This window comes from Hemitrygon akajei, chromosome 11 (genome assembly GCF_048418815.1).
Source record: "Hemitrygon akajei chromosome 11, sHemAka1.3, whole genome shotgun sequence".
NCBI classification, from domain to species: Eukaryota; Metazoa; Chordata; class Chondrichthyes; order Myliobatiformes; family Dasyatidae; genus Hemitrygon; species Hemitrygon akajei.
Genome location: NC_133134.1, coordinates 36,362,762 through 36,390,216, shown reverse-complemented (window position 1 = coordinate 36,390,216; position 27,455 = coordinate 36,362,762). Strand labels below are relative to the sequence as shown.

At 42.5% G+C, this 27,455-nt stretch overlaps 2 protein-coding genes across 5 annotated transcripts in view; one reads left to right on the top strand and one right to left on the bottom strand.

Annotated features, from left to right (window-relative positions):
* Positions 1 to 994, bottom strand: part of gpr146 (G protein-coupled receptor 146) — a 116,125-nt gene extending 115,131 nt beyond the window's left edge. The window contains exon 1 of the mRNA XM_073060627.1: positions 539 to 994. The gene's annotated coding sequence lies outside the window, so the exon portion shown is untranslated. The remainder of the gene's footprint in view (positions 1 to 538) is intronic.
* LOC140735485 (protein cholesin-like) overlaps positions 1 to 27,455 on the top strand; it is a 397,591-nt gene that overhangs the window by 356,247 nt on the left and 13,889 nt on the right. For 3 of the 4 annotated variants that reach the window (XM_073060633.1, XM_073060632.1, XM_073060635.1), the window contains 2 exons: positions 9,395 to 9,600; positions 23,278 to 23,359. In XM_073060633.1, the coding sequence (XP_072916734.1) occupies positions 9,395 to 9,600; positions 23,278 to 23,359 (288 nt within the window). Of the gene's footprint in view, positions 1 to 7,574; positions 7,662 to 9,394; positions 9,601 to 23,277; positions 23,360 to 27,455 lie in introns of those variants that run through there. The other variant, XM_073060634.1, reaches the window with a different exon arrangement.

Below are 27,455 nucleotides of genomic sequence, written 5' to 3'. Positions count from 1 at the left end.
ATCTTTCTCCTTCCCCCGTCCTGTCTTCATCTTTCATTAGTTTTAAAGATGCAGGTATTAGCATAACTTTTTCGTTGGTCACTGGGAACGAGGAAATGATTCTGCCACCTTTATATGGCCCATATTTCATTAATGACAGCGCGGGGATGGAGTGGTGTCTGCTCCTGCAAATTTACGACTACTTTGGGGATGGGGAGGGGAGCATGAGGTGACAAGTACATAAATCTGCCTTTCGTTACAAACTCTACACTTCACAGCGCAAGTGAGCAGCCGGCTTCTGCAAGCTGCAGCTGTATGTTGCCACTGGCTTTCTGAGCATCAAAAAACAAGCGTGTGCGAAGATATCCTAATCATGGATTAATTTACAGACAAGAGTGAAATCTGACGAAGGACTGCTTGAAACTCTTAAAAGTTGCTCTATCTCAGGTGGTCGAGGACTGTGCGTCAATGGTTGCCATAGAAACGCTCACAACAAGCAAAATTGCATTTGATTTCTAGTTTCGTGGCTAACAAGGAGACATGAAGCAGAAACACTTACTCAGTTCGATTTTCGGATCAGAAGGAATTCAGGTTGTTGTTTTAGAAGGAACGTGCGACGTTGGATTCCAAACAGGGTTTGAGTATTAAGCGCTGGTCGAGGAACCGTCCTTTCCCCGCGTGTGGGTCACTGGTCCGATGTGTTGCATCGTACCTTGTACTCAGGACAGTCCAGAACGAGTGTATTTTGACAGCGAAGTTTAATGTGGTTTACATGCTGTCTCCCGGACAGAAGGTGCAGCGGCTCATTTTCACCCGGGACCTGGCCACTGAACGATGCCAACAAGGAGGAGTGAGGGCTCCAGAGAGAAAAACAAAAAAAAAACCCAACTTCACCAACTATTCAGAGGAAGGAGACTGTCCCAGATAGTATCTGGTCACACAAATGAAACAAGGTGGGGGAAGAACACAGAACGTCAGAACCGCACCAGTTCTCTCTCTCTCTCTCTCTCTCTCTCTCTCTCTCTCTCTCTCTCTCTCTCTCTCTCTCTCTCTCTCTCTCTCTCTCTCTCTCTCTCTCTCTCTCTCTCTCTCTCTCTCTCTCTCTCTCTCCCTCTCCCTCTCCTCTCTCTCTCTCTCTCTCTCTCTCTCTCTCTCTCTCTCTCTCTCTCTCTCTCTCTCTCTCTCTCTCTCTCTCTCTCTCTCCCTCCCTCCCTCCCTCCCTCTCTCCCTCTCCCTCTCCCTCCCTCCCTCCCTCTCTCCCTCTCTTCCTGCTGCCGAATCCCTGTTTAGCGTTGTTTATCGGTAGAGATTACTAGAGGGAGGCGAGGTCTCGGCAGATACACCATGTAATGTGTACTGCCTGGATTTTATTAAAAGTCTAAATGCTTTGCGGTCGCACCACAGAAGGCTTTTCTGGCAAGCTGCCTATTCCGTAGGCAGGATTTCCATTGAGGCACCTCACATCTTGCTTGTTTTTATTAAACGCCCCCCCCCCCCCAGTTAAACTTCAAAACCAAGTCCCCTTTGTGCTTACCTTTATGCAAGGGTGCACAATGGGTTTCTCACTGGCCTGTTTCCTACCAAATTTGTTTTGAGTTGTTTTGCTCCGCGCCGGAGCCTTGTTTTCATGCAGACCAACACTGAGGCTTTTATGGGTTTTTTTTTGAAGAAAGAGCTTCTCGAGAGAAACGCGTTGTATTATCAACCGAACCCTAAAGCCTCTACGCTAAATTTTTCAAACTGTCTCCAGGTGGAAAAAAAGAAATGTTCTGGCGATTTTTTTTTGGAGAACTGTAATACTTGTGACAGTTCGCGGGGGATGGTGGGGGGAGGCTGTTAATCCCTTTTGTTAAAAACAGGAGCTGCCGGAGAAATCATGAGAGCAAGTGTAGAAGTGGGGCACTTTCCGAGTAGCGACGCTGGACATAACTGAGCATTAAACAGAAAATAAAGAGATCAGCTTTTTGATTCTCAAAAGCTTGCAAGGGGGAGTCCGAGCTGATGAAGAGCTCTTTGTCAAGTGCTTGTCATTTTGATGACTGGCTTCATTAGTGAGGGATGTTTCGCAAGAGATAGTTTTGAAATCTTGACATAGTTTTGAAATAGTTTTGAAATTCTGACATGTACTGGGGGAAAGGGTGTTGATTGTGACCAGTGTGAGCTGGAAATATAAAGATGGTCTTCTCCTGTATGGAGTAATTTAATGGCTGATCCACAACTATTGGGCTCTTGCCAAGGAATTCACACAGTGTGCCCGGGATTGATAAACGATTGCAATCATCTGCTGCCTTCAGCAGTTTCATAACTGCGGCGAGTGAGGCACGGAAAATTACTAACGGCATATTCTGGTTAGGGTTCCGTACTTCCGAGCAATTTGCGGATATGGACCTGGAGCATCTCCAGAAAGCTGGTGACTTATCGTAATTGTAAGTCTGCCAGCACCTTTGTAACTTAAAGTGACTGCCGTGGGTAGCATTCCCTTCCAAAATTAGAACGTTCTGGAACCCAGCCCCACCCTAGATTCTTGGTCACATTCCACGAGCCCAACACTCCGGTGCCAGCCAGTGCTATTGCTTTTAGGAGACTTATCCTTGGTGTTGAGCCATAACATTAAGGCCCATCGGGTGTTGTAAAATATCGGGTGGTTGAGTGAACTCGGCCTTTTCTCCTTGGAGCCAAGGAGGATGAGAGGTGACCTGATGATGAGAGGCATTGATCGTGTGGATAGTCAGAGGCTTTTTCCCAGGGCTGAAATTGTTGCCACAAGAGGACACAGGTTTAAGGTGTTGGGGAGTAGGTACAGAGATGTCAGGGGTAAGTTTTTTTACTCAGAGAGTGGTGAGTGCGTGGAATGGGCTGCCAGCAACGGTGGTGGAGGCTGATACGATAGGGTCTTTTAAGAGGCTTTTAGACAAGTACATGGAGCTTAGTAAAATATAGGTAAGCCTAGTAATTTCTAAGGTAAGGGTATGTTCGGCACAGCTTTGTGGGCCGAAGGGCCTGTATTGTACTGTAGGTTTTCTATGTTTCTATGTGTCAGTACCAGCCCAGCTAATATTCATCAAGGCATTGACTGGTCATTATGGAAGAGTTACAGGATCTTGATAAGAACTTGAGGCCAGCATATGTCAGCCATGATCTTGTTGAAGGAGGCCTACTCCTGCTCCTAATTTCTCATGTTTTTTTGTATGCAAGGAGGCCATTACAGTTGGAAAGTGTATGGCTGTAAAAAATAACATAGATACAGCCCAAGTATCTAAAACTAACCTAAGTAAAGCTGGCAGATTTTCTTTCCAAAAGACCATTAGTGAACCAGGCAGTCCTGATGAAAGATCTCAGCCTGAAATGTCAACTATTTATTCCCTTCTATAGATGAGTTCATCCAGCAATTTGTGTGTGTTACTCCAGAAAACAGTCCGGCAGTTTCCGAGTTGCCATTACTGATAACAGGTTTTTATATTATTTCAGGTTTTAACTAATCAACTGCATTTAAATTCTCCAGGTGCTGTGTGGGAGTTTTATTTCTATCTAGATTATTTGTACAAATCCTTGGTTGTAAAACCAGTAAATGCACCTACATTGGTACAGTGCCTAATTAGAATTTGCAGTGGTCTATTATTATTTGAGTGCCAAGATTCAATATAATTATGTTAATGTTCGGTTTGTGTCTACTAGTTTTCTTTAAGATATTTGGTGTACAACACTTACCGTAGTTCAACTACACCCAGTGGCCACTTTATAGGGTACCTCCTGCACTAGATAAGGAGGCCCTCTGCATGTATGTTTGTGGTCTTCTACTGCTGCAGCCCATACTCTTCAAGGTTCGACATGTGCTTTCAGAGATGTTCTTCATCATACCACTGTTGTGACATGTCGTTATTTGAGTTACTATCACCTTCCTGACAGCTTGAACCAGTCCTCTGATCTCTCTTATTAATAAGTTAAGGCATATTTGCCCACTGAACTGCCGCACACTACATGTTCCTTTGTCTTTCTGCTCCATTCTCTGTAAACTCTAGAGCGTGTGTGAAAATCCCAGGAGATCAGCAGTTTCTGAGATACTCAGACGGCCCCCTCTGGCACCAACAATCATTCCACGGTCAAAGTCATTTAGATCACATTTCTTCCCCAATCTGATCAACAACTGAACCTATTGACCATGTCTGCATGCTTTTATGCATAGAGTTGCTGCCACATGATTGGCTGATTAGATATTTGCATTAATGGGCAGGTGTTCAGGTGTACCTACTAAAATAGCCACTGTATATTACAGTTTAAAAAACAATGATTTAGGATTAATTCCTGTATTTTATTTCTGGGCACATATTTCACCAGGGCATTAATGAATAAGAAACACAAGCATGCACATCTTGCATTTTACCTGGTCGATATCTGTGAGATCGCTCTGTACTTAAATTTACCATGGCGTTTTGCTATAGCACACAGCAACCTCAGTCCAAATGTGCTTCATTACATTATGGTATATCCTGTAGAAAAATGAGTCTTCCATTGTTTTCAAGCATCTGGTGTTTAGTAGGCATGAGGCTGAAGGGTTGCAGATGAACACTATTTATTGCATGTTGCTATCGTAAGCACATAATTTGACTAACATCCAGAGGGCTGGATTACTGATCTGGAGACATGAAGATGCATGGCACCTGGGCAATTTAAATTTAATTAATCAAATTCTGAAACAGATTCTATATATAAGTAATGGTGAGCAAGAAACTGTAGGGTTTCCATTAAAAATCCATTGATCTGATTGATAGCTGGTGTGGACCCCACGTGACTAACAGCCCCACAGCTATGAGGTTGACTTGAACTGTCTTTCATTCATTAGCATGGATGATGATGAGTGGTTGTCTGCCAACCATCACCCAAGCTCTGCTTTTCTTTTTTGAAGATAATAAATGTTGGTCCTGTCAGCAGTGCTGACATACAGAATAAATTAGAGAATATATACTGTATGTTAAATAGCAAAACAAAGTACTTATGAGGATAGCTAATCTGAAATACTGAAGCCAAAGGGTCAGATAGGCATCACTTGGAAGGGTGTGCTGGTGCAGGTTATAAAACTTAGGTTGCCACAATATGTGTGGATGGGACAGGTGAGATAGATGCTCTGACAATAACACAGATTAAAGCAGTGACTACTACTTATGTGACACCTTTAAAGTTGCAAGCAATTACAGTGCTCAGAGCAAAATGAATTCTAAACCAGACCCGCAAGTATGTAGTGTAGTCACAGTGGATACTTAGTCAAAGATGTGAATTTCAATTGGTCTCTTACCTGTGGAAGAAAGGATAAAGAGTTAGAGAGAGATTCCTGATTCTAGGACCCTGGCAGCTAAAGGCACAGCCAGCAGTCGTGGACAAATTAAACTTTTGAATGATCAAAAGATAAAAGTTGAGACCAGAAAAGGATTAAAGTTATGAATGTAGCTTGATGTTTGCCTAACCACTCACCGTATGCAAGACTGAGCTGGCAAATAAAAAAGTTTCTTGAAGCTGGCCTCTGGGAGTAGTGTGTAGTGCGGTCACTTGAGTGAAGTATGATATTTTCCTAAGGGGTTGTTGCATGTTAGTGTGGATTCCCTTAATGGAGAGGGAGTGGGAGAGGGAGAGAGTATTTTTTTTATCTATGTTCTTCAACAACTCACAACTGAAAACTGCTGAAATAATCCTTGTGGTTCATATCAGTACAAATGGTGTACTGTGCAGGCTGAGATTGTGTACGTAGGATTCACTGACTTCAACATCACTTATTTTCACATTGTACATCTGCCTGATATTTGAAGGATTGACTTAATGAGTCCTTTTCTCCACAGGCATGTAAGTATTTCCCATTTGACAACTTAAACTTTTTTTAAAAAAGTTACCATTGAATCTGCTTCCACCACCTGTTCGGTTAGTTCATTCTAGATTATACAATCAGACAAGTGAAAAACAAATTTGAAAACCTGCATTTAATCTGTGCTGATTGTTACAGTCGTTTTTTTATTATGAGAAAGCGTTTCTCTGTACACTCAGACCCCGCTTAAAGCTGAGGATGTGCTCCTGGAGGTAGAGTGCGATATAAATCAGCGATCTGTGGGGTCATTATAACATTACATAAATGGACACGTGCCTGATAATTAAAAAATCACACCTGAAATATATGATATTATTTTATGTACACACAGTAATTCATGGAGTAACAAACACGCAAACAGGCCTAACCCGTACATCAGTGGAGCAGCAACACAGCACGGCAGCAGCAGTGGAGGGAAGCGGGTGGTTGTTGCTTCTTAGAGGAGAGACCAGGCTGTGGGTCCTCCTCTAACTTTGGCTTCTTTTTCAAGTAGGCGTTGAGATTTCACTGCCTTTTCTGAAGTTTCCTCTCAAGAAGCAGGAAATCATGTGGAGAGCGCCTCTCTTTGCCTTATTGCTTTGCTCCTAATCAGGGTCATTATCGATGAACGTGGCAGATTTCAAAGAGGTGCCAACATCAACCTGGCACTCACCAGCTTCTAAACACCGTATCACTTGCAGTTTCACATCCATGCTCGTGCTTTTCCTAGACATCTTAGATGTGGTCCCCTCACTGGAAGTTGCAGGTCATTTTCCAGACATTGTGCGTGAAAAAAATGGAATAAATTAGTGAGGGAATAAGAATGTTTACGCCTGCTGTGGAGGCAGAGCGTGAGCTAATACGTGATTGGCTGAAAGTGGCTCAGAGCGTATGTAAAGCGTTCTCACTGGCAGATTGAGTGTTCACTGTAATAATTACCAGTCTTGAGAAGTTTTAAGTGTTGTTTGAAACAAATTTTTTGTCATTTAGAAAAATTGCAATAAAGACTCGAATAACTGTGTTGTAACGAATCAGTGCTATGTGGGGCCTGAGTGTATTTATAAGAGGAAGAAAAAAAACCCACAGTGGGACTAGATAACTCAGCTTCTCCAGCCTGCTCTGCCATTCAAATAAAGTCATGGCTGAAATTATCTTGCTTTCAACATCATACTGTACCTGCAGCCCTTAATCCTTGTTATGTAATAATCTATCTTGTTCTTGATTATACTGAACGATTGGACTCCACAATTCCGAGGTAGAGAATAACCGTGGCAGAGAAGAAATCATCTTCAATTCGGTCTTGGAATAAATGGTTAACTGTTGTTCATTTATTCATGGTTCTGGATTCCTCCACCTGAAAGAATAAGTATCCTTTCAGTGTGTAATCAGCAAACCCCCATCAGAATTGTATTCTTCTAAAATTGTACATGAATATAGGCATAATCATTCTTTGTGAGAGAACTGCTTCAGGCCAGAGTTAATTTAGTGAACTTTCTCTGCTCTGCCTTTCAGGAAAGTGTATCCTTCCACATGTAAGGAAGTAGTTCACACAGGAGGCTACTTTTTTCTATAATCACTCTTCAATATGAGTTTGTAGTATAGTTATTCAGTACTGAGGAGCTCAGGAACAGGCTGACTGAATCAACTGTTCATCAATCATCAGCAGATTGTTGGACATCTTCAATTCATCTTGCAATCGCTGCATCTATTGCTTTCTAAGGCATTTACACAGATTTAACCATTTCTGCTGACCTGTGAATGCAATGGTGCTATCTCTGAGATGGCCCCAAACTGCTGGAAACTCCAGATTGGTGCTAATCGAAGCCAAGAAGAGGCAAAAACAAAGCCTTGTGTAAGTTTATGCCATATTCCTCAAGAGGCTTCAAAGAGTTAATAAATCCATTTTTTTTATCGCTTGGGGCAAATTCAGCAGTCTTCAAAGGTTTATTAAGTAGATAAGCATCTGAAAGTAGAAAAAATATATGTGAAGCTGTTTATTTTCTAAGGCTGGAGAGTCAAGAGTCTTGCTATACAGAACATAGAGACATTTTATTTTAACATTGTGTAATACTGGCTTTTTTATTAAGTGTAATTTCACCATTCTTGACTTCTTTTTTTTAAGAAACTACCTCAACAAGTCAGCTACCCACACTAGTTATAATTTCCACTTTATTTTTTCATCTTTGCCAAAGGACTGCTCCTGGCTTCTGCTTCCATTCATTCCTTACTTCTTGTCTTATTTTTTATGTAATAATTCTTGCACTTGGAAGCACTCCTAATGAATTGTATATGTTCCCAACCTACAAATAGATCTCTAGCCACGTTGCTGTATTCAGATGTGTCTAGGAAGAGAAACATATTATTCAAACTTTAAAATTTAGCTGAGAAATGAATTGTTTCTTCTGTAATTTATTGTACCATTCAGTAACTTCCTAAATTCAAAACTGAATACAGAGCTCCGTTGACTGGCTTTGTTTGAAAGTTGCCCTACTTTTGTTTGCACTGGAGGTTTAAGAACACATGATCTATTGAGGTATTGAGTCCATCTAAATCCTGTGTATACTAATCCAAATTTTCAATCCTACAATCAAAGGATTAGTCAACAATTTATTTGGCTGCACTCAAATCATGTTGCAATCCATTTCAAGGAGATGCGCACAGGTTGCGTCTAAGACCTGTGCAACTTGCCAATCAGGTGCTCAATTTGCTGGTGCTTTGCAAAATAAACTGATAACATTTCTAAGGGAAATTATCTCAGCAGTTTAAATGTGTACCTTATGAACAATTTCCTATTGGCTACAGATACCAGTATTAGCAGTCGCTGATAGAATAGCCTTGCTCTTGATAAAGAAACACAATTCTAGGGTTTGAGTTTCATATCTTTTTTGCCAACACCATATCTATTAGTTGGAAAGAACTATTTACATTTTGGAAAGAGGGATAGGCAATCAATTATTACAGGGTTTGAATTCATACACAAGTCTGTTATGTTGCCAGCTCAAAACAGAACATTAAAATACAGGATAAGAAAGATAGCTGTTTTGATTATGCTGTAAAAAGCCTGCAGATTCCCATTACCTGTGAATTCTCATCTTTATTATTTCTAGATTGTAGCAAAGCTAAATGCAGATATTTAAAATGATGGACCAGGTAACTGTATCCATTTGCAGAATATGGACCTTGCTGGCACCATTAATATTTATCATCCACCTATAGTTACCCTTAAGAAATTGGCAGTGGACCTTGTTGAAATCTATGATGCAAGTGGTGAAGGGACCTGGGCTGGCAGTTGCAGGATTAGGACTACTGAGGATGAAGAAACAGCATTTCCTAATTGGGACGGGGTATGACTTGGAGATGATTGATACTCCCATGAATCTACTAATGTGTTTCTAAGTGTGGGAGCTCACAAGTTTGGCAGCTGCTGTTAAAGAACTTTGGTGAATTATGAGCAATAATTTAGTTTGCTGTGAAGAGTAACTGATGCTGAAGATGATCACAGTGATAGAATTGCTACACATGCTGTCGAAAAATGTAAATCTTAATTTTTTTTCTCAATAAGCTACTTAAATTTGTCGTTATTAGGATACTGAAGAAAAAGCGATGGAAGATCTTGCATGCCAGGGGGAAGAGGAGCTTGCACCAGAAGTAAAGAGAAAGATGGAAAGAAAACTTAAGAAGGAGCGAAAAAAGGAAGAAAGACGGTTATTGCGGGAAGCTGGTGTGTTAGTGGAAAAGAAGAAGCCCCAGAAGGCATCAGCTTGCGACCTTGCATTAAAATATCTGAGCATGTAAGAGTTAAAGTTCCATTTACTTTGGCAGCTTTTGCCACAGGTGAATTCTTTTGGTAACCCTTTACTTGTCTTGTGGCAACAAGTGAGAAAATTACCACAACCTCTTTTTAACGTAAACTGGTATTGCAAATAGGATCGAAGGAATGTAATAGCTTTAATAGAACATAGACCATAGTAATTTACAGCACATTACAGGCCCTTCGGCCCACAATGTTGTGCCGACCATGTAACCTACTCTAGAGTCTGCCTAGAATTTCCCTAGTGCATAGCCCTCTATTTTTCTAAGCTCCATATACCTATCTAAGAGGCTCTTAAAAGACCCTATTGTATCCACTTCCACCATCACTGCTGGCAGTACATTCCACACACTCATCACTCTCTGTGTGAAAAACTTACCCCCGACATCCCCTAGCTACCTGTTTCCAAGCACCTTAAAAACTATGCCCCCTCATGTTAGCCATTTCAACCCTGAGAAAAAGCCTCTGACTATCCACATGATCAGTGCCCCTTGTCAGCTTATACACTTCTATCAGGTCACCTCTCATCCTCTGTCGCTCCAAGGAGAAAAGGCCAAGCACACTCAACCTATTCTCATAAGGTATGCCCTCCAATCCAGGCGACATCCTTGTAAATCTCCTCTGCACTCTCTCTGTAGTATCCACATCCTTCCTGTAGTGAGGTGACCAGAACTGAACACAGTACTCCAAGTGGGGTCTGACCAAGGTCTTATAGAGATGTAACATTACCTCACGGTTCTTAAACTCAATCCCACGGTTCATGAATGCCAACACACCACACGCCCTCTTAACAACACTGTCAACCTGCGCAGCAGCTTTATGTGTCCTATTGAGACAGACCCCAAGATCTCTCAGATCTTCCACACTGCCAGGAGTCTTATCATTTTTATTATATTCTATTGTCAAATTGGACCTACCAAAATGAACCACTTCACACTTATCTGGGTTGAAGTCCATTTGCCACTTCTCAGCCCAGTTCTGCATCCTGTTGATGTCCTGCTGTAACCTCTGACAACCCTCCAAACTATCCACAAAACCTCCAACCTTTGTGTCATCAGCAAACTTTCTAACCCACCCTTCTACTTCTTCATCCAGGTCATTTATAAAAATCACAAAGAGGAGGGGTCCCAGAGCAGATCCCTGCAGCATACCACTGGTCACCATCCTCCATGCAGAATACAAACCATCTACAATCACACTTTGCCTTCTGTGGGCAAGCCAGTTCTGGATCCACAAAGCAAGGTCTCCTTGAATCCCATGCCTCCTTGCTTTCTAAAGGAACCTTGCATGGGGAACCTTATCAAATGCCTTATGGAAATCCATATACACTACATCCACTGCTCTATCTTCGTCAATGTGTTTTGTTACATCCTCAAAGAATTTAATCAGTCTCATAAGGCATGACCTGCCCTTGACAAAGCCATGCTGACTAACCCTAATCAGATTATGTCTCTCCAAATGCTCATAAATCCTGCCTCTCAGGATCTTCTCCAACAACTTGCCCAAAACTTAAGTCAGGCGCATTGGTCTATACTTTCCTGGGTTATCTCAATTCCCTTTCTTGAACAAGGGAACAACATTTGCAACCCGCCAATGCTCTAGTACTTCTCCCGCCCCTATTGATGATGCAAAGATCATCACAAGAGGCTTAGCAATCTCCTCCCTCACTTCCCACAGTAACCTGGGGTATATCTTATCCCATCCCGGTTACTTATCTAACTTAATGCCTTTCAAAAGCTCCAGCATATCCTCTTTCTTAATGTCTATATACTCAGTTGTTTCAGCCTGCTGTAGGTCTGTCCCCACAATTGCCAAAGTGAATACTGAAATAAAGTATTTATTAAATACCTCCATTACCTCCTCCGACTTCATGCATGTGTTTCCAATACCGCTGCTGATTGGTCCTATTTTCACACGGCTTATCCTCTTGCTCTTCACATATTTGTAGAATGCCTTGGGGTTTTCTTTAATCCTGCTCGCCAAGGACTTCTCATGGCCCCTTCTGGTCCTCCTAATTCCATTCTTAAGTTCCTTCCTAACAACCCTGTAATTTTCTGGAGCTCTAACATCACCTCGTTCCTTGAACCTTCCATAAGCTTTTCTTTTCTTCTTAACAAGATTTTCTACATACTTTGTACACCGTGGTTCTTTAACTCTACCATCCTTTCCTTGCCTCAGTGGAACATACTGTACCTATGCAGAGCTCCATATTGCTGCCATGCATTTCCCTGAGAACATCTGCTCCCAATTTACGCTGCCAAGTTCCTGCTGAATAGCATTATATTTCCCCCTGCCCCAATTAAATGTTTTCCCAAATTGTCTGCTCCTGTCCCTCTCCAGTGCTATGGTGAAGGAGATAGAGTTGTGGTCGCTTCCTCCAAAATGCTCTCCCACTGAGAGATCTCACCTGATCAGGTTAGTTTCCCAATACCAGATAAGTACAGTCTCTCTCATCTAGTTGGCTTATCTACATACTGTGTCAGGAAACCTTCCTGAGCACACCTTACAAGCTCCACCCCATCTAAACCCCTTGTGCTAAGGAGATGCCAATCAATATTAGGAAAGTTAAATCTCCCATCACAACAACACCATTATTATTGCACCATTCCAGAATCTGCCTCCCTATCTGCTCCTCGACATCCCTGTTACTGTTGGGGGGGGGGGGGGGTGAGTCTATAAAAAACACCCAGTGGAGTTATTGCTCCTTTCACATTTCTGACTTCCACCCACATTGACTCAGTAGACAATCCCTCCATGACTTCCTCCTTTTCTGCAGCCATGACACTGTCCCTAAATAGCAATGTCACACCCCCACCTCTTTTGCCTCACTCTCTGTTCTTTTTGAAACACCTAAAGCCCGACACACTCAGCAGCCATTCCTGCTCCTGAGACATCCAAGTCTCTGTAATGGCCACAACGTCACAGTTCCACATACTGATCCCGAGATTACTACCTTTGAGGTCCTGCTTCTCAGCTTCCTTCCTAACTCCCCGTATTCTGCTTTCAGGACCTCTACCCTTTTTTACCTATGTCATTGGTAGTAACATGTACCACGACCTCTGGCTGCTCACCCTCCCATTTCAGGATATTGTGGACGCACTCAGAAACATCATGAACCCTGGCACCTGAGAGGCAAATTACCATCCTTGATTCTTTTTTGCATCCATAGAATCGCCTATTTGTCCCCCTGACTATAGAGTCCCCTATTATCGCTGCCATCCTCTTCTGTTCCCTACCCTTCTGAGCCACAGGGCCAGACTCAATGCCAGAGGCATGGCCACTGTTGTTTCCCCCAGATAGGTTGGCCCCCCCTAACAGCACTCAGTGGGTTGGTGTTGATATATTTTTTTCTATCACAGGGTTTAGAAATACAGGCATGATCTTGGGGTAAGTGGAAAGGCATTCAGTACTGAGCTGACAAATATGTTCACTCACAACAGATAGTGGACAGGTTGCGGAGACAGATACGGGTAAGACCTCAAACAAAGTCAGGAATCAAAAGGTTGAGCATGGTGTGACTAATGTCCTGAGCTGCGTAAGTTTCAATGCAAGAGGTATCATAGGAAAGACAGATGAGCTCAGGGCATGGATCAACACATGGAATAATGTTGTAGCCATTAGTGAGACTTGGTTTCAGAAGGGGCAAAACTGGCAGCTCAATATTCCAGGGTTCCATTGTTTGAGACGCGGCAGAGCAGGAGGTATTAAAGGAGGAGGGGTGGCATTACTGGTCAGGGAAAATGTTACAGCAGTGTTCAGTCAGGACAGACAGGAGAACTTGTCTCGTGAGGTGGTATGGGTGGAACTGAGGAATGAGCAAGGTATGACCATGTTAATGGGTTATATTACACACTACCCAGCAGTCTGCAAAAGTTAAAGGAACAAATTTATAGAGAGTTTGCTGACGTGCAAGAAACATAAAGTTGTTATAATAGGTGATGTTAACTTTCCACATATTTACTGGGACTTCCACGCTGTAAAAGGATTAGATGGGATAGTGTTTGTCAGATGTATTCAAGGAAGTTTCCATAATCAGTACATAGGAAGTCCCAACAAGATAGTGGGATACTTGACATGCTATTTAGGGAATGAGACAGGGCAAGTGATAGAATCTTGTGTAGTGATCATAATACCATTAGTTTCAAAGTAAATATGGAAAAAGATACTTCTGGTCTGTGGGTTGAGATTCTAAATTGGAGAAAGGCCGATTTTGATGGTATCGGAAAGGATCTGGCAAGTGTGGATTGGGACCTGCTGTTCTCTGACAAAGATGTACTTAGTAAGATGTACTTAGTAAGTGAGAGGCCTTCAAAGTGAAATTTTGTATGTGCCTGTTAAGATAACAGGTTTAGAGAACCTTGGTTTACAAGAGATATGAGGCCCCGGATAAGAAATGAAAGGTGCATAGCAGGTATAGGCTGGTGGGAACAAATTAGGTGTTTATGGATTGTAAGAAATGTAAGAGAACACTTAAGAAAGCAATCAGGAGGGCTAAAAGAAGGGATGATGCTGTCCTAACAGACAAGGTGAAAGAGAATCCTAAGGGATTCTACAGATAATGTTAAGATCAAAAGGATTGCAAGGACAAAATTGGTTCTCTGGAAGATTCAAGATTCAATAACTTTATTGTCATTCTAACCGTACATCAGCTCTGCAGGGCAGAATGAGACGGCGTTTCCCAGGAGCAGTGCAATCATAACATAACAAATGCAACACTAAATAATAAACATAACAATAAAGAGTAAAACACAACAGCCACATGTCAGTTAAAAACAAGTTATAAGTGTCCAGTGCAAGTTAAAAGTGTCCAAAGCAGAGTCAGGTAGAGCAGCTATTTAGCAGTCTGACTGCCTGTGGGAGGAAGCTGTTTAGTAGCCTTGTGGTTTTAGTTTTGATGCTCCTGTAACGTTTACCTGATGGCAGAAGAACAAACAGTTCATGGAGAGGGTGTGAGGGATCTTTAATATGTACCGTGTCTTCTGGAGGCATCGACTCTGAAAGAGGTCTTGGACAGAAGGTAGGGAGACCAATCCAAGCGTGGAGCCAAAAGAGAAGGGGGAGACACTAAATTAATTTTTTGCATCTGTATTTATTCAGGAGATGGACAGAGTCTATAGAAGAGAGGCAAAGCAGTGACCTCATGGACCCTATACAGGTTACAGGGGACGAGGTGTTTTTGTCTGTGTTAATTAATAATAAAATAACAATACGCTAAAAATTAAAGTAAATAATGCCAATAGAGAGCAACAAATTTCCAGAACCAACTTTAAAGAAAATGGTGAGGACATTGCAAATGCTTGACTACAAGGTTAATATTAAAGATGAGCTTTATTTGTCTTATGTACATTGAAACAGAGCATGCAGTGAAATGCATCGAATGCATCAACAGCCAACACAATCTAATAATGCCCACCAGTGTTGCCATGGTTCTAGTATCACCGTAGCATACCCACAACTTACTAACCTGTACATCTTTGGAAACCAGAGCACCTGGAGGAAACCCGTGCTTTTATGGGGAGAACATACAAACTTCTTACTGATCCTGATGGCTGGTGCTGTTAACCGTTATGCTAACCGTTACACTAGAGGCATATATTCTGTTACAAGATGCTCCCAAATGACGCTCTAACTCTCCAGAGTATGGATAGCTGGCACTGCCACTTTAAGGATCCAGAACCGTCCCGCTAATTGGCAGTCATGTTTTGGGCACCAAGAACTGCATATTTAAGGAGTACCTAAACTGAGGTTTGGTGCTCAATCGTAAACCTAACTAGTAATATTGTCCCGCGTTTGTCTTTTGCTCAGTTCTTGATCCAGTTTGCTACCGTGTCTCGATCCTTGCTTTGGATACTCCAGCATTTGGGTGCAAACCATCCTCATCAAGGGCTTTCATTTCAGTACAGTTGAGCCAGCGAGGATCCAGTGGGGTATCAGAGTCCCTTGGCTGCTCTGGCGAGCCACAGCGAGAGGATTTCCAGACAGAGCTTGGAGATACACGACCTCCAGGCCAGCTATCACAAGGAGGGCGCCAGAGTCGCTCGGGTAAGTCTGTCGGTCACTCTCTGGAGCCAGTACGTCTTCCGACCCTGGAGAGTTTCGACAAGGACCCGAGTTCTTGCCACAGCTTCCTCACTCAGTGCTCATTGGTGTTCGAACTCCAGCCATCCCGGTTCCCTTCAGAAAGTGGAAAAATGGCCTTCGTGGTCTCTTTCCTGACCAGGAGAGTCCTCTCCTGTGCCACCACACTTCGGGAATGAGGATCGGAGATTTGCATGGATTCGGAGGAATTCATGGCTTCCATAAGAAAGGCATTTTTGTCATCCTGCTGGAGCAAACAGAGGCTCAGACATTCTCATGAATAGCGTGGTGGTCAGTGGCCGGCTACGCTATGAGTTCTGAACCTAGACGCAAGAGAGTGGTTGGAATGGTGAAGTCTTGGCCACTCTGTACCGCCATGGACTCCAGGACAAACTAAAGGATGCCCTCACCTTGGGAGAGCTAACAGGTGACTTAAGAGTTCTTCATTGATTTGTCCATCTGCCTTGACAATCATCTGGCAGAGCGTAAGGGGGACTACATTACAAAGCTGAAGAGGGCTAGCCCGAGCCTGGGTTCCACCACCTGATCTCAGAACATGATCAGTCTGTCTCCTGCTCGGGACTCTGTCGAGCCCATGAAGATTGGTTAAACGTGGATCTCCACTGATGAGATGTCCCAGCATCGGAATCAAGGCCACTACTATTACTGTGGGGAAGCGAGTCACTCGTGGACCAAATGTCCGAAGCTGCAGCCTCCAGGAGAACTGCAAAGATCGTCCAGTATTGGGAGGACTGTGACAGTAGCAGCCACTACTCCCGAATCCCAAGGATTTTGGTTTTGTGCTGAAGGCAGAGTTCACCTGGGGCAGGTGGAGACTTTTGTGGACTCTGAGACATTGGTTAATATTTTGGACTTAGGAGCTGCCCGTTGGCTTGTCATACTGCTGTGAGAGTTGAGCCATTCCATGCCCGCAACTGTCTTGGATGGCAGCCCACTGGGTTCCGGGCAGGTCCAGGAAGAGACTGTGGATTTGCAGATGAGGATAGGGGATCATGTGGAAGATATTAGTTTCTACATCATTGGCTCACTACTCATACCCCTGATTCTTGGCTGTACCAGCATAGCCCATCTGTGGACTGGAGGGAGGGGAGAGTCATTGCTTCGTCCAATTCGCTGCATCTTGTTCTGACTTGCAGAATCTCCCAAGACCAATGACCAGCAAGGGGACAGACATTAACGTGAGGTAACCTGAAGCCTAAGGGATCCAGCTGCTAGGTCCCAACTAAAGGAAGGACTCCTAAATGCAGACCCTTGGAGCCTGTTCCCGGGGTGCAGGGACCATCTGTAACACCTTGTTCCCATTGACTAAGGTATGACGAAGTCTAGTGACCCTAGGGAGGAGACTCAGAAGTTGGTTGAACCATCCCTGCCCCCAAGAAGCTTTAGGAGTCATCTTTTAGGGAAGCTTCAGAAGAACTTGCATCACCCAGGCCAGTCGAAGTTCCTTCTGTATCCAAGGGCTTCGAAGAGGTCTTCAGCAAGGGAAAGACCTCGACTCTTCCACCACACCGACCCTATGACTGTGCTATAGATTTTCTGCCTGGTTCTTGTCCTCCGCATGATCAGTTATACGTGGTCTCAAGTCAAGAGAGAAGCGTAATGAAAGAATATTTAAAGGAAGCTATTGGTATGGGATTCATTAGCACAGGCTTCTTCTTCATACAAAGGAAGTACAGAAACCTGCAGCCATGTATTGATTATAGAGGATTAAATTGCATAACAGTGAAGAATCGTTATCCCCTTCCACTCATGAATACCGCTTTTGAGATTCTCCAAGGGGCAAGAGTATTCAGCAAGCTAGACCTACATTGTGCATAAAATCTGGTCCATATAAGGGAAGGCACTGATTGGAAGACTGTATTCAATTCAGGCTTTATGAGTACCTGGCTATGCCCTTCGGCCGAGTGAACTCTCCAGCAGTTTTTCAGGCCTTTATAAACAACATGCTCCAGGATATATTCTCCACAAGAGTGCCTTAGTCTACTTGGATGATATCCTAATTTTCTCATAGTCCGTGGAGGATCATGTCACTCATGTCAGGGACATTTTAAAGAGGCTTCTTGACCATGGACTTTATATCAAGTAGAAGTCCAAATTTCATGTGAAAACTGTTTCGTTAATGGGTTCATCATCTCCAGCAGCAATCTCAAAATGGACTCTACGAAAACCAGGCAGTCAGAGATTCCTGAAGTCATAGTTCTATAGTTTCTCTCTGTCATGTCAAGCAAGTCCAAAGTTTCTTGGGGTTTGCGAACTTTTCACAGAAGTTCGTCAGGGACTTCAGCTAGGTGGCAATTCAGCTGATGGCACTAAGAAGTTCACAGGCCCTTTTAACTGGGCTACTGAAGCAGAGGCGCTGTAGTAGAAATTAAACAGCTCCCATCTTGACATTTTCCTAACCCAGACCTTCCCTTCATTGTGGTGGTTGACGTCTCAGACATCGGAGTAGGTACAGTGCTGTCTCAACAACCATCTTCAGGCGGTAAACTGCACCATGTGTATTCTTCTCCAGGTGGTTATCCCTGGCAGAGAGAAACTTTGACACTGGGAATTGGGAATTTCTTATGGTTAAGGTGGCTTTGGAGGAATGGTGTCACTGACTAGAGGGGGCCAAGAATCCTTTTATCATTTGGACAGACCACTCAAACCTCGCTTATATTCAGGAGACCAAGAGGCTGAAGACCAGGCAGGCCAGGTGGTTTTTGTTCTTTAACTGCTTTGATTTCATCTTGACCAATCAATAGGGGTCAAAGAACCAGAAGCCAGATACCTTAACAAATTGGAACAAGAGGAGCAGGCTACCACCATCTTGCCCCAAGCCAAGATAGTAGTGCCAATTCATTGGGGAATTGATGCTCCTGTTCACAAGGCTTGAGCACAAGGGGAGATTACTAAGATTGTCTGGGTTGGCTGTTTGTCCCAAGTTCTCTCATTTGAAATCACTCTATGGTTGCTCTGGTCGTGTGCTTTGCGTCATTTTCCTTCTGAAAGTCAAAATTCCTCCATAGTTTAAGCTTTCTGGCAGAAGCTAGCAGGTTTTTAATCCAGGATCTTTCTGTATTAGCAGCATTCATCTTCCCATCAATCCTGATCAGATTTTCAGACCTTGCTGGTGAAAAGCATCCCCATAGCATGATGCTACTTCCACCATAATTTATAGTCAGGATGGTGTTAACTGGCTAATGTGCAGTATTAGATTTATGCCACATGTACTGCTTAGTATTGAGGCCAAAGAGTTCGACTTTAGTCTCATCAGACCACAAGATCTTCTTCCACATCTCTACAGTATTTTCCAACTGACGCTTTGCAAAATCTTTATGGGCAAGGATATGCTCTTTTTAGCCATGGCTTCTTCCTTGCCACTCTTCCATAAATACCTTTTTTGTCCAAGGCTTTAGAGATTGTGGAGCCATGAACTTAATCTCCAGTTGTACCCATGGACTTCTGTAGCTCAGTCAGAGTGACTGCTGGTGTCACAGTAGCCTCTCTTACAAGTGCTGTTCTCCAGCGACTAAGTTTAGAGGGGCGACCTGACCTAGGCAGTGTGGCTGTGGTTTACTAATTTTCCCACTTTTTCACAATGAACTCTGACAAATGCTCAGTCCCTTTGAGATTGTCTTGTACCCTTTCCCAGATTTGTGCTTCTCTATTATCATTTCCCTGACTTGCCTTGATTGCTCTTTTGTCTTCAGTTTGGTTTGGTCTGTTGAAAATCTACCGTACTGTTGGACTTACAAAGAGAGGGGGTAAGAAAGGCCCACCAGCGCCTTTACTTCCTGAGAAAGCTGAAGAGATTTGGCCTGTCCCCTAAAACCCTCACTAATTTTTATAGGTGCACCGTAGAAAGCATTCTTCTAGGGTGTATCACAAGCTGGTATGGAAGTTGTCCTGTCCAAGACGGGAAGAAACTGCAGAAGATCGTGAACGTAGCCCAGCACATCACACAAACCAATCTTCCATCCTTGGACTCACTTTACACCACACGCTGTCGGAGCAGTGCTGCCAGGATAATCAAGGACAAGACCCACCCAGCCAACACACTTTTTGTCCCACTTCCCTCTGGGAGAAGGTTCAAGCACATGAAGATTCGTACGGCCAGATTTGGGAACAGCTTTATTCCAACTGTGATAAGACTACTGAATGGATCCTGACCCAGATCTGGGCCGTACCTTCCAAATATCTGGACCTGACTTGCAGTACCTTTTCTATTTTCTAATTATGATTTATAATTTATATTTTTATTATATTTAATTTGATTTGTACTTAAGGGAGCGTGAAGCACAGAAACAAATATCACTGTGATGATTGTACATTCTAGTATCAATTGGTGACAATAAAGTATAATGATAATGATATTTATTCTTATGAATTCATTGAAAACAGGTGATCCTTCAAGTTTCTACATCAACAAAGTGAGTGAGTTTATACAGTGTGACACTTGGGGAAAGTTAGTGTGGTAATTACAAAGGGGATGAAGTCTCACAATTTTAGTTTTTGTTAGTAAATTGTTGACAGGTTTTGTAATTTTTCTTTTGATCAATAATTGTAGGTTAGCTCAAATGAGTCCTACTTCAATATATTTTAAATTTAGAAAATGAGACAGTAAAATGCGAAAATACTTGTGGGGTCCGAATGTTTTTTTTCAAGGCACCGTGAGTGGATGGGCAGAGTGGAGCATCTAGTGGAACCACAGCCTCACAGCACCAGGTTGAATCCTGTCTGTGTGGATTTTGCACATCTTCCCACATACCAAATGGGCTGTGGGACAATGAGTACTTGGGCTTGGTTAGGTCAACCTGGATTACAGTCTAAAACTCCAGACCAGGCCCTTTGTCTATGAGGGAGTGAAGGCAGATTTACCAGAATAACGTATAGACACCAAGGATTAAATCATAAACAGAAATTACACTAACTCAGTTTATATTCCCAGTAATTAAGGAAACTAATGTGATAATTTGATTCACATATGCAGTTTATTAAGATGAACCAAAAGGTGCCGTCCTAGAAACACAACCAGCCTTTTTAGAAGTAAACTAAGTAGTTGGAACTCTTTCCAAAATGGCAGAGTTTGGTCTGTTTTACATGTTAAATCTTATCTTGTACTTGCTAATCAAAGGTATTACAGTTATTTTGCAGATCTTAGTGTAGCCTGGGGTCCAGAAAGCCTACTCCTATCCCAAGGATTGTAAGTGCTGCTGGCAAGGCTAACATTTGTTATTTAAGCTGCACAAAAGGCCTGTTAGACCAATTCAGAGGGAAATCAACCACATTGTCCTGGTTGGAAGCCACATGTAAGCCTGGCTAGAGACGGATGACAGATTTCCTTCCCTAAAGGCAAACAGTGACCAAAATCGGTTTCTAATGATAATCACACTTGTTTCATGAGCACGTAATTGACTATTTGCCTTTACTTCCACCTTGTACTTAATTTAACTGATTTTAAATTTCGCAGTTGGGAAAGGATTTAATTTTACATCATCAGATCATCTGTACAAGCCCCAGAGAAGCAACTTTCTGGACCCTGTGCAAATGAGTATTTCTGGGCTTTTATTCATCAGAGTAACTAAGCTGAAGAATGCCTCAAACATTCTTAAATACACTTGAACTAGTCCTTCGTTTCTCTGTTCATTGTTAGCAGAGAAAGTCTTGAGCCAAGCATCGAGGCTTCCAGGGAAAATGGGGACAATAATTCACTGTAGGAGGAAACAAAAGATCTGTTTTTAAAAAATCTTGTTTCGATGCTACAGATGTAAACACTCAGCTTTAGTAAATTAGAAATTCAAAGTGTACTAATTGCAGTCTGCAAACAATTCACTCAGTGGCTTATTTTACTTTAAAATATTTTTTGAGCAAGTAAGCTTGGAAGTTTATGACCATCTTATTACAATTTCTGACTTATCAATGCAGTAAATGGATTATGAACTTTAGATCACAGTTGATGCAGCCATATGTTTTCCTGGCTGCTTTGTCAAGGAAGGATATGTTGTCACACCATTGCTTACTTGTTAAAACTCACTTATGTTCATTTTGGAATGAGCTACAGATACCTCAGTGTCATTGCTGTTAAGAGATGTATTTGCTTCCACTTTGCAGTTCATTAGATATAGAATGTAGCTGCTTCTAAACTTAACTGTGTTTGTCTTGATCAACATTTTCCTCTCAACCAATAATAAACCAAATTTTTATTTTTTATATGAAAATCTTTTTGTAAAGAGTTGCTTCACATAAAATTCTCCAGTGTTATTCGATGTCTTTATCATTAGCATTTGTTAAATCTCTTTGGCCCTGATGTGTATTAACTGCTGATCACCAGGGCCATTTGCTGATTACAGGATTCAAGTTTCCTTTTCGTCTTTATGCATACCATTGACTGTAGTTAAGTGAGTGATCTATACTTCCATCTGTTACCTCCATTTTAAAATAGTGTTACTTTCTACTTTACAATCTTTTGAACTCATGCAGAATGTATACAACTTAAGAAATTGACTCCGGCCTACACTTCGGGATACATGTTAAATTTCTCTAAAATCGTCTTTCCCCTAATATTGATTTCCTCCCTCTCATGAGTTTATGTTCCACAAGGGAGTTCGCTGGGGTCTTTCTTTGTGAAGACAGAACAACAAACATATGTATTTAAATAGCTTGCCATATCATTTCTTCCTTTCATAAATACCTAATTCTGACCTCTCTCAGATGGTTACTATATCACTGTAAATTGCCCCTTGAAAAAACAAAATCTACCACCTTACTCAAATGGACTAAATGTGACTGCAGACTCATAGCCCTCGATCAGCTTAGCCTGATCTGTCGAAATTCTCTACCTTGTAAAGGGCAGAATACCATTACTTTTTCAAGGGCAAGTGAGGGTAGACAATAAAATATGGCCTGGCAATGACATTGTTTGCTGAATTAGTGGATACAGGCCAGCCCATCACAGGAGAAACCCTCCCCACTATTGAACTCATGTAAAAAACAACATCCATCCAAACCATGCTCTCTTCTTGCTGCTGCCATTGAGAAGGAAGTACAGGAGCCTTGTGTCCCACACCATCAGGTTGCGGAACCATCAAGCTCCTGAACCAGTGTGGATAACTTCACTCACCTCACCACTGAACTGGTTCCACCATCTGTGCATTTTCAAGGACTGTACAACTTGTGTTCTCAATTTATGATTTTTTAAATCAAGGCTCTGTTTAACCAGAAACTGAAATTAAGAAAAAATACTGCAGAATCTGGAAATTTAAAATAAAAATAGGAAATACTGGAAATACTCAGCTGGTCAGACCTCACCTGTGGGGAAAGAAACAAGAATTAATGTTTCAGATTGAAGACCCTTTGTCAGAGTTCTTTTTAACCAGAAGCAGGCATAAGTACATGCACAAAGAGGTAATGAAAATTGTACGGAGCCTTTAGGCCTCACAGTTACAGAGGGTGGAAAGATGGGGATTTGCCAGAATGCGTTGGAATGGTTAAGTCTAGAGGTAACATACAGTACATTTAATGGTATTGTTATTTATTGAAACTAGCTGAATTTTTCATTCTTATCTTGTTTTTGTAGGTGGTCTGAAAAACACAAGGAATGGAGATTTCAAAAGATAAGACAAACTTGGCTTTTGCAGCACATGTATGACTGTGACCAGGTAAAACATCGGTGTCAAGAAAATGTGAATGTAGTTCTACTTTAAAAAGGTGCCAACTCCGGATATAAAGTCAGCACAATGCGACCAAATCTGATATCATAGAACTTGAAGCACATACAACTTGGATTCAGTCCAAGCAAAAACAGAAAATGCTGGAAATACTCACAGGTCACTTAGTGAAGTCCATCATTTCACAGTTGCTGTTCCCAGTATCCATAAAGAATACGTTTGTCTTTTGATGCAAATATTACTAAAATATTCTTCTGTCTAGATGTTGGATGCTGATCTTTTATAAAACTCTGTATTCAGAGGTTTTTAAGCTTACGTATCAAACAGTACCATTAAGTGGGATTTCACAGAAAAGGGACAGAGTTCTTTCTCTTTGATCTCCTGAGGTAATACAAAGCAGAACGCCTTACTGTTTCTGCTTGTATCCAGTGACTGAAAAGTGCTTGTATATAGATGTCAGGTGCCTGGATTCTGCTGTCACTTTCCCCAAAGTAGATTGACCTTTCAATGAGCTTCAGAATGAAACTCCGGTCATCGGTCCACAACCAAAGGAGTTGAATGACTTCAGACCTGTTGCCTTGACGTCGCACGTGATGAAGACCATGGAGCAGCTGATAATACAGAATCTGAGGCCACAAACCAGGCACGCCCAGGATCCTCTTCAGTTTGCGTATAAGGAGAAGGTGGGAGTGGAGGATGCTATCACGTACTTGCTGCACAAATCACTCTCTCACCTAGATGGGGTCAGTTGTGCTGTGAGGATTACATTCCTTGACTTCTCTAGTGCCTTTAACACCATCCAGCCCAAGATCTTAAGGCACAAACTAACGGAGATGGGAGTAGACTCTCACATGGTGGATTGGATAGTGGACTACTTGACAGATAGACCTCAGTATGTGCGGTTGGGAGACTGTAGGTCTGACACGGTGGTCAGCAGCACAGGAGCGCCGCAGGGAACCGTACTCTCTCCGGTCCTGTTCACCCTGTACACATCAGACTTCCAATATAACTCGGAGTCCTGCCATGTGCAGAAGTTCGCTGATGACACGGCCATAGTGGAGTGTGTCAGGAATGGACAGGAGGAGGAGTATAGGAAACTGATACAGGACTTTGTGATATGGTGCAACTCAAACTACCTGCGTCTCAATATCACCAAGACCAAGGAGATGGTGGTGGACTTTAGGAGATCTAGGCCTCATATGGAGCCAGTGATCATTAATGGAGAATGTGTGGAGCAGGTTAAGACCTACAAGTATCTGGGAGTACAGTTAGACGAGAAGCTAGACTGGACTGCCAACACAGATGCCTTGTGCAGGAAGGCACAGAGTCGACTGTACTTCCTTAGAAGGTTGGCGTCATTCAATGTCTGTAGTGAGATGCTGAAGATGTTCTATAGGTCAGTTGTGGAGAGCGCCCTCTTCTTTGTGGTGGCGTGTTGGGGAGGAAGCATTAACAAGAGGGACGCCTCACGTCTTAATAAGCTGGTAAGGAAGGCGGGCTCTGTCGTGGGCAAAGTACTGGAGAGTTTAACATCGGTAGCTGAGCGAAGGGCGCTGAGTAGGCTACGGTCAATTATGGAAAACTCTGAACATCCTCTACATAGCACCATCCAGAGACAGAGAACCAGTTTCAGCGACAGGTTACTATCGATGCAATGCTCCTCAGACAGGATGAAGAGGTCAATACTCCCCAATGCCATTAGGCTTTACAATTCAACCGCCAAGACTTAAGAACTTTTTAAAAGCTATTATTAATGCTTTTTGAGATAGTGATTTAGATGCATATCATATTTTTTACTGAGTTAAGTATTGTATGTAATTAGTTTTGCTACAACATGTGTATGGGACATTGGAAAAAAAGTTGAATTTCCCCATGGGGATGAATAAAGTATCTATCTATCTATCTATCTATCTATCTGGTCTCTCTGGATGTCATTGTCCAAGAAAATGTTGACATCTTCAGGAAAACATGTGCATGGGGAAATCTAACCAATTGGCTGGTGTTTGCAAGAAACTGGCTAGGGCTAATTGGTTCTTTCTTGTTCTGCTTGATTCTTAAAACAGCAGAGAAGTAAGCCTGTCCAAGCTTGGATACTATGGGGTGATCAATTATTACTACCTGCTGTTGTGTTCGATATTGAGGGATTGTCAGAGCACGCCGATGCCATCCCTGCAGGATAGTCAATTGAACTTTATTGATAACCCAGCTTGTAGAGTATGTGAACTCCTCCTGTGTGGGAGTGGCGATCTGAGTGACGTAGGAATATCTCTATTAACTATCACAGCATCTTCCCTTCTTGAAAGAAAAGAAAATTTAGGTATGTACTTCTTTTCTATAGAACTGCATTGAAATTATAGTCACTGAGATTGAGAGAGAATACAGCTGTTGAGAGAATGGAGCTTTCGGGTGCTGTATAACTGTGGTTGAAGATGGCTTGGACACCTCAACGTTCCTTGGGTAGGAGTCTACAGTGAGAAGATATTTGTCACTTTTCAGCTCAAAGATGTCTGTGCCTGCGATTTGCCATGGAAGATCTGGGAATTCTGTGGGACTGAGGGGTTCAGCACGAGTTTTGTGCAGCTTTCTGCCTGCTTCACATAGCTTTATGTAATCTCCCAGCTGTGTGCTCAGGCCAAGACACCACATACCTTGCTCTTAGGAGACTTTTTCGATGCCTTGATGCCTTTGGTGGATTTGACTGATGGTTTTGGCATGCATAGAAGTAGAAATGATGAGTCTGGAGCCCTTTAACTGCAAACCATCAAGAACGGTGAGTATGTCTCTTTTAGGCCAGTAAGGTCTAAGTCTGTGAGCTCCTTTTGGAACAGCTGGCCATCCATGCTCACAATATTGCATGACGTTGCTGCAGATTGAGCTCTTTTCCAACTACACGCAAAGTTCGTCCATGATGCAAGAATGCTTTCATGTACCTGGCTAAGTAGATGTTAGTACCTTCCATGAGGGTGGAGTCAGCTTCTGTCCACTCACTTTTGCATGACATCCTCGATAGCGTGTCTGATGTGAAATATTTGCTGGGGATGTGCTCAATGTCATAACAGTATGCCTCATTCTGAACCTTTGCAGACATGAAGATAAGTCATCCAAGTGTTTCAAGCTGACAACTGGTTTGTGGTCTGTTTCAAGTAGGAATTTAGTGCCTACCAAGCAGCAGCTGAAGTGTTCACAAGCCCACACAAGAGCCAACATCTCTTTTTCGATTTGAGCATAACACTGTTCAGTAGGAGTCTGTGCTCTTGATGCATATGTCACCGGTTTCCTTACACACTGCAGTTTTGCATGAGCACTCCTCCAGGTCAAAGGAAAAGGCGTCCACTCAGACCTTGGTTGCTTTGTTCGGATCAAAGATTGCCAATGTTGGTGGAGAGATACCTCTGCTTTAAGTGATGAGACTGACTTCTCCTGGGGTGCGCCCCAGGTCCAAGTGTTTCTCTGAGAGAGGAGGTCACATAGTAGCTTTGTTTTCTCTGCTAAATCTGGAATGATCTTTCCCAGCTGGTTTACCATGTCAAGGAAATGGCGGAATTCTGATACATTTGTAGGCTGTTCCATGTTCTGGACTCCTGCCAGTTTGTTTGAATCTAGTTGCACTAGAATTAGTTGGTGGCCTCAGAACTTCACTTCCAACTTTGCAGATTCACATTTCTTTTTCTTCTGGGTAATTCCATCCTGTTTCAGTTTTTCCAAGGCAGCTTCCACTCTTGTGTTACATTCCTCACTTGGGCTTATATTGTCCATGTGGCAGACTATTTCTAACAGTCCCTCCAAAATTTGGTTCTTCCTCATCTGAAAGAGTCCAGGGACTGATGAGATGTCAAAAGGGAGTCTCTTGAATGCATAGGTTGTGAGCTTTTGTGATTCAGGAGCTAAACAGAACTGCCTGAACCCTGAGTTTGCATTTTGTTTGGTGAAGAACTTTGCTCCACCCAGTATATCCAATGTGTGCTTAACTGAGGGCAGAATAAACTTCTACCACCTCAATACCTTATTTAATTCTGTTAGATCAACACAGATCCTCACTATGCCATCTGGTTTAGGAACAGGAACAGCACCTGCACACCAGTCAGTA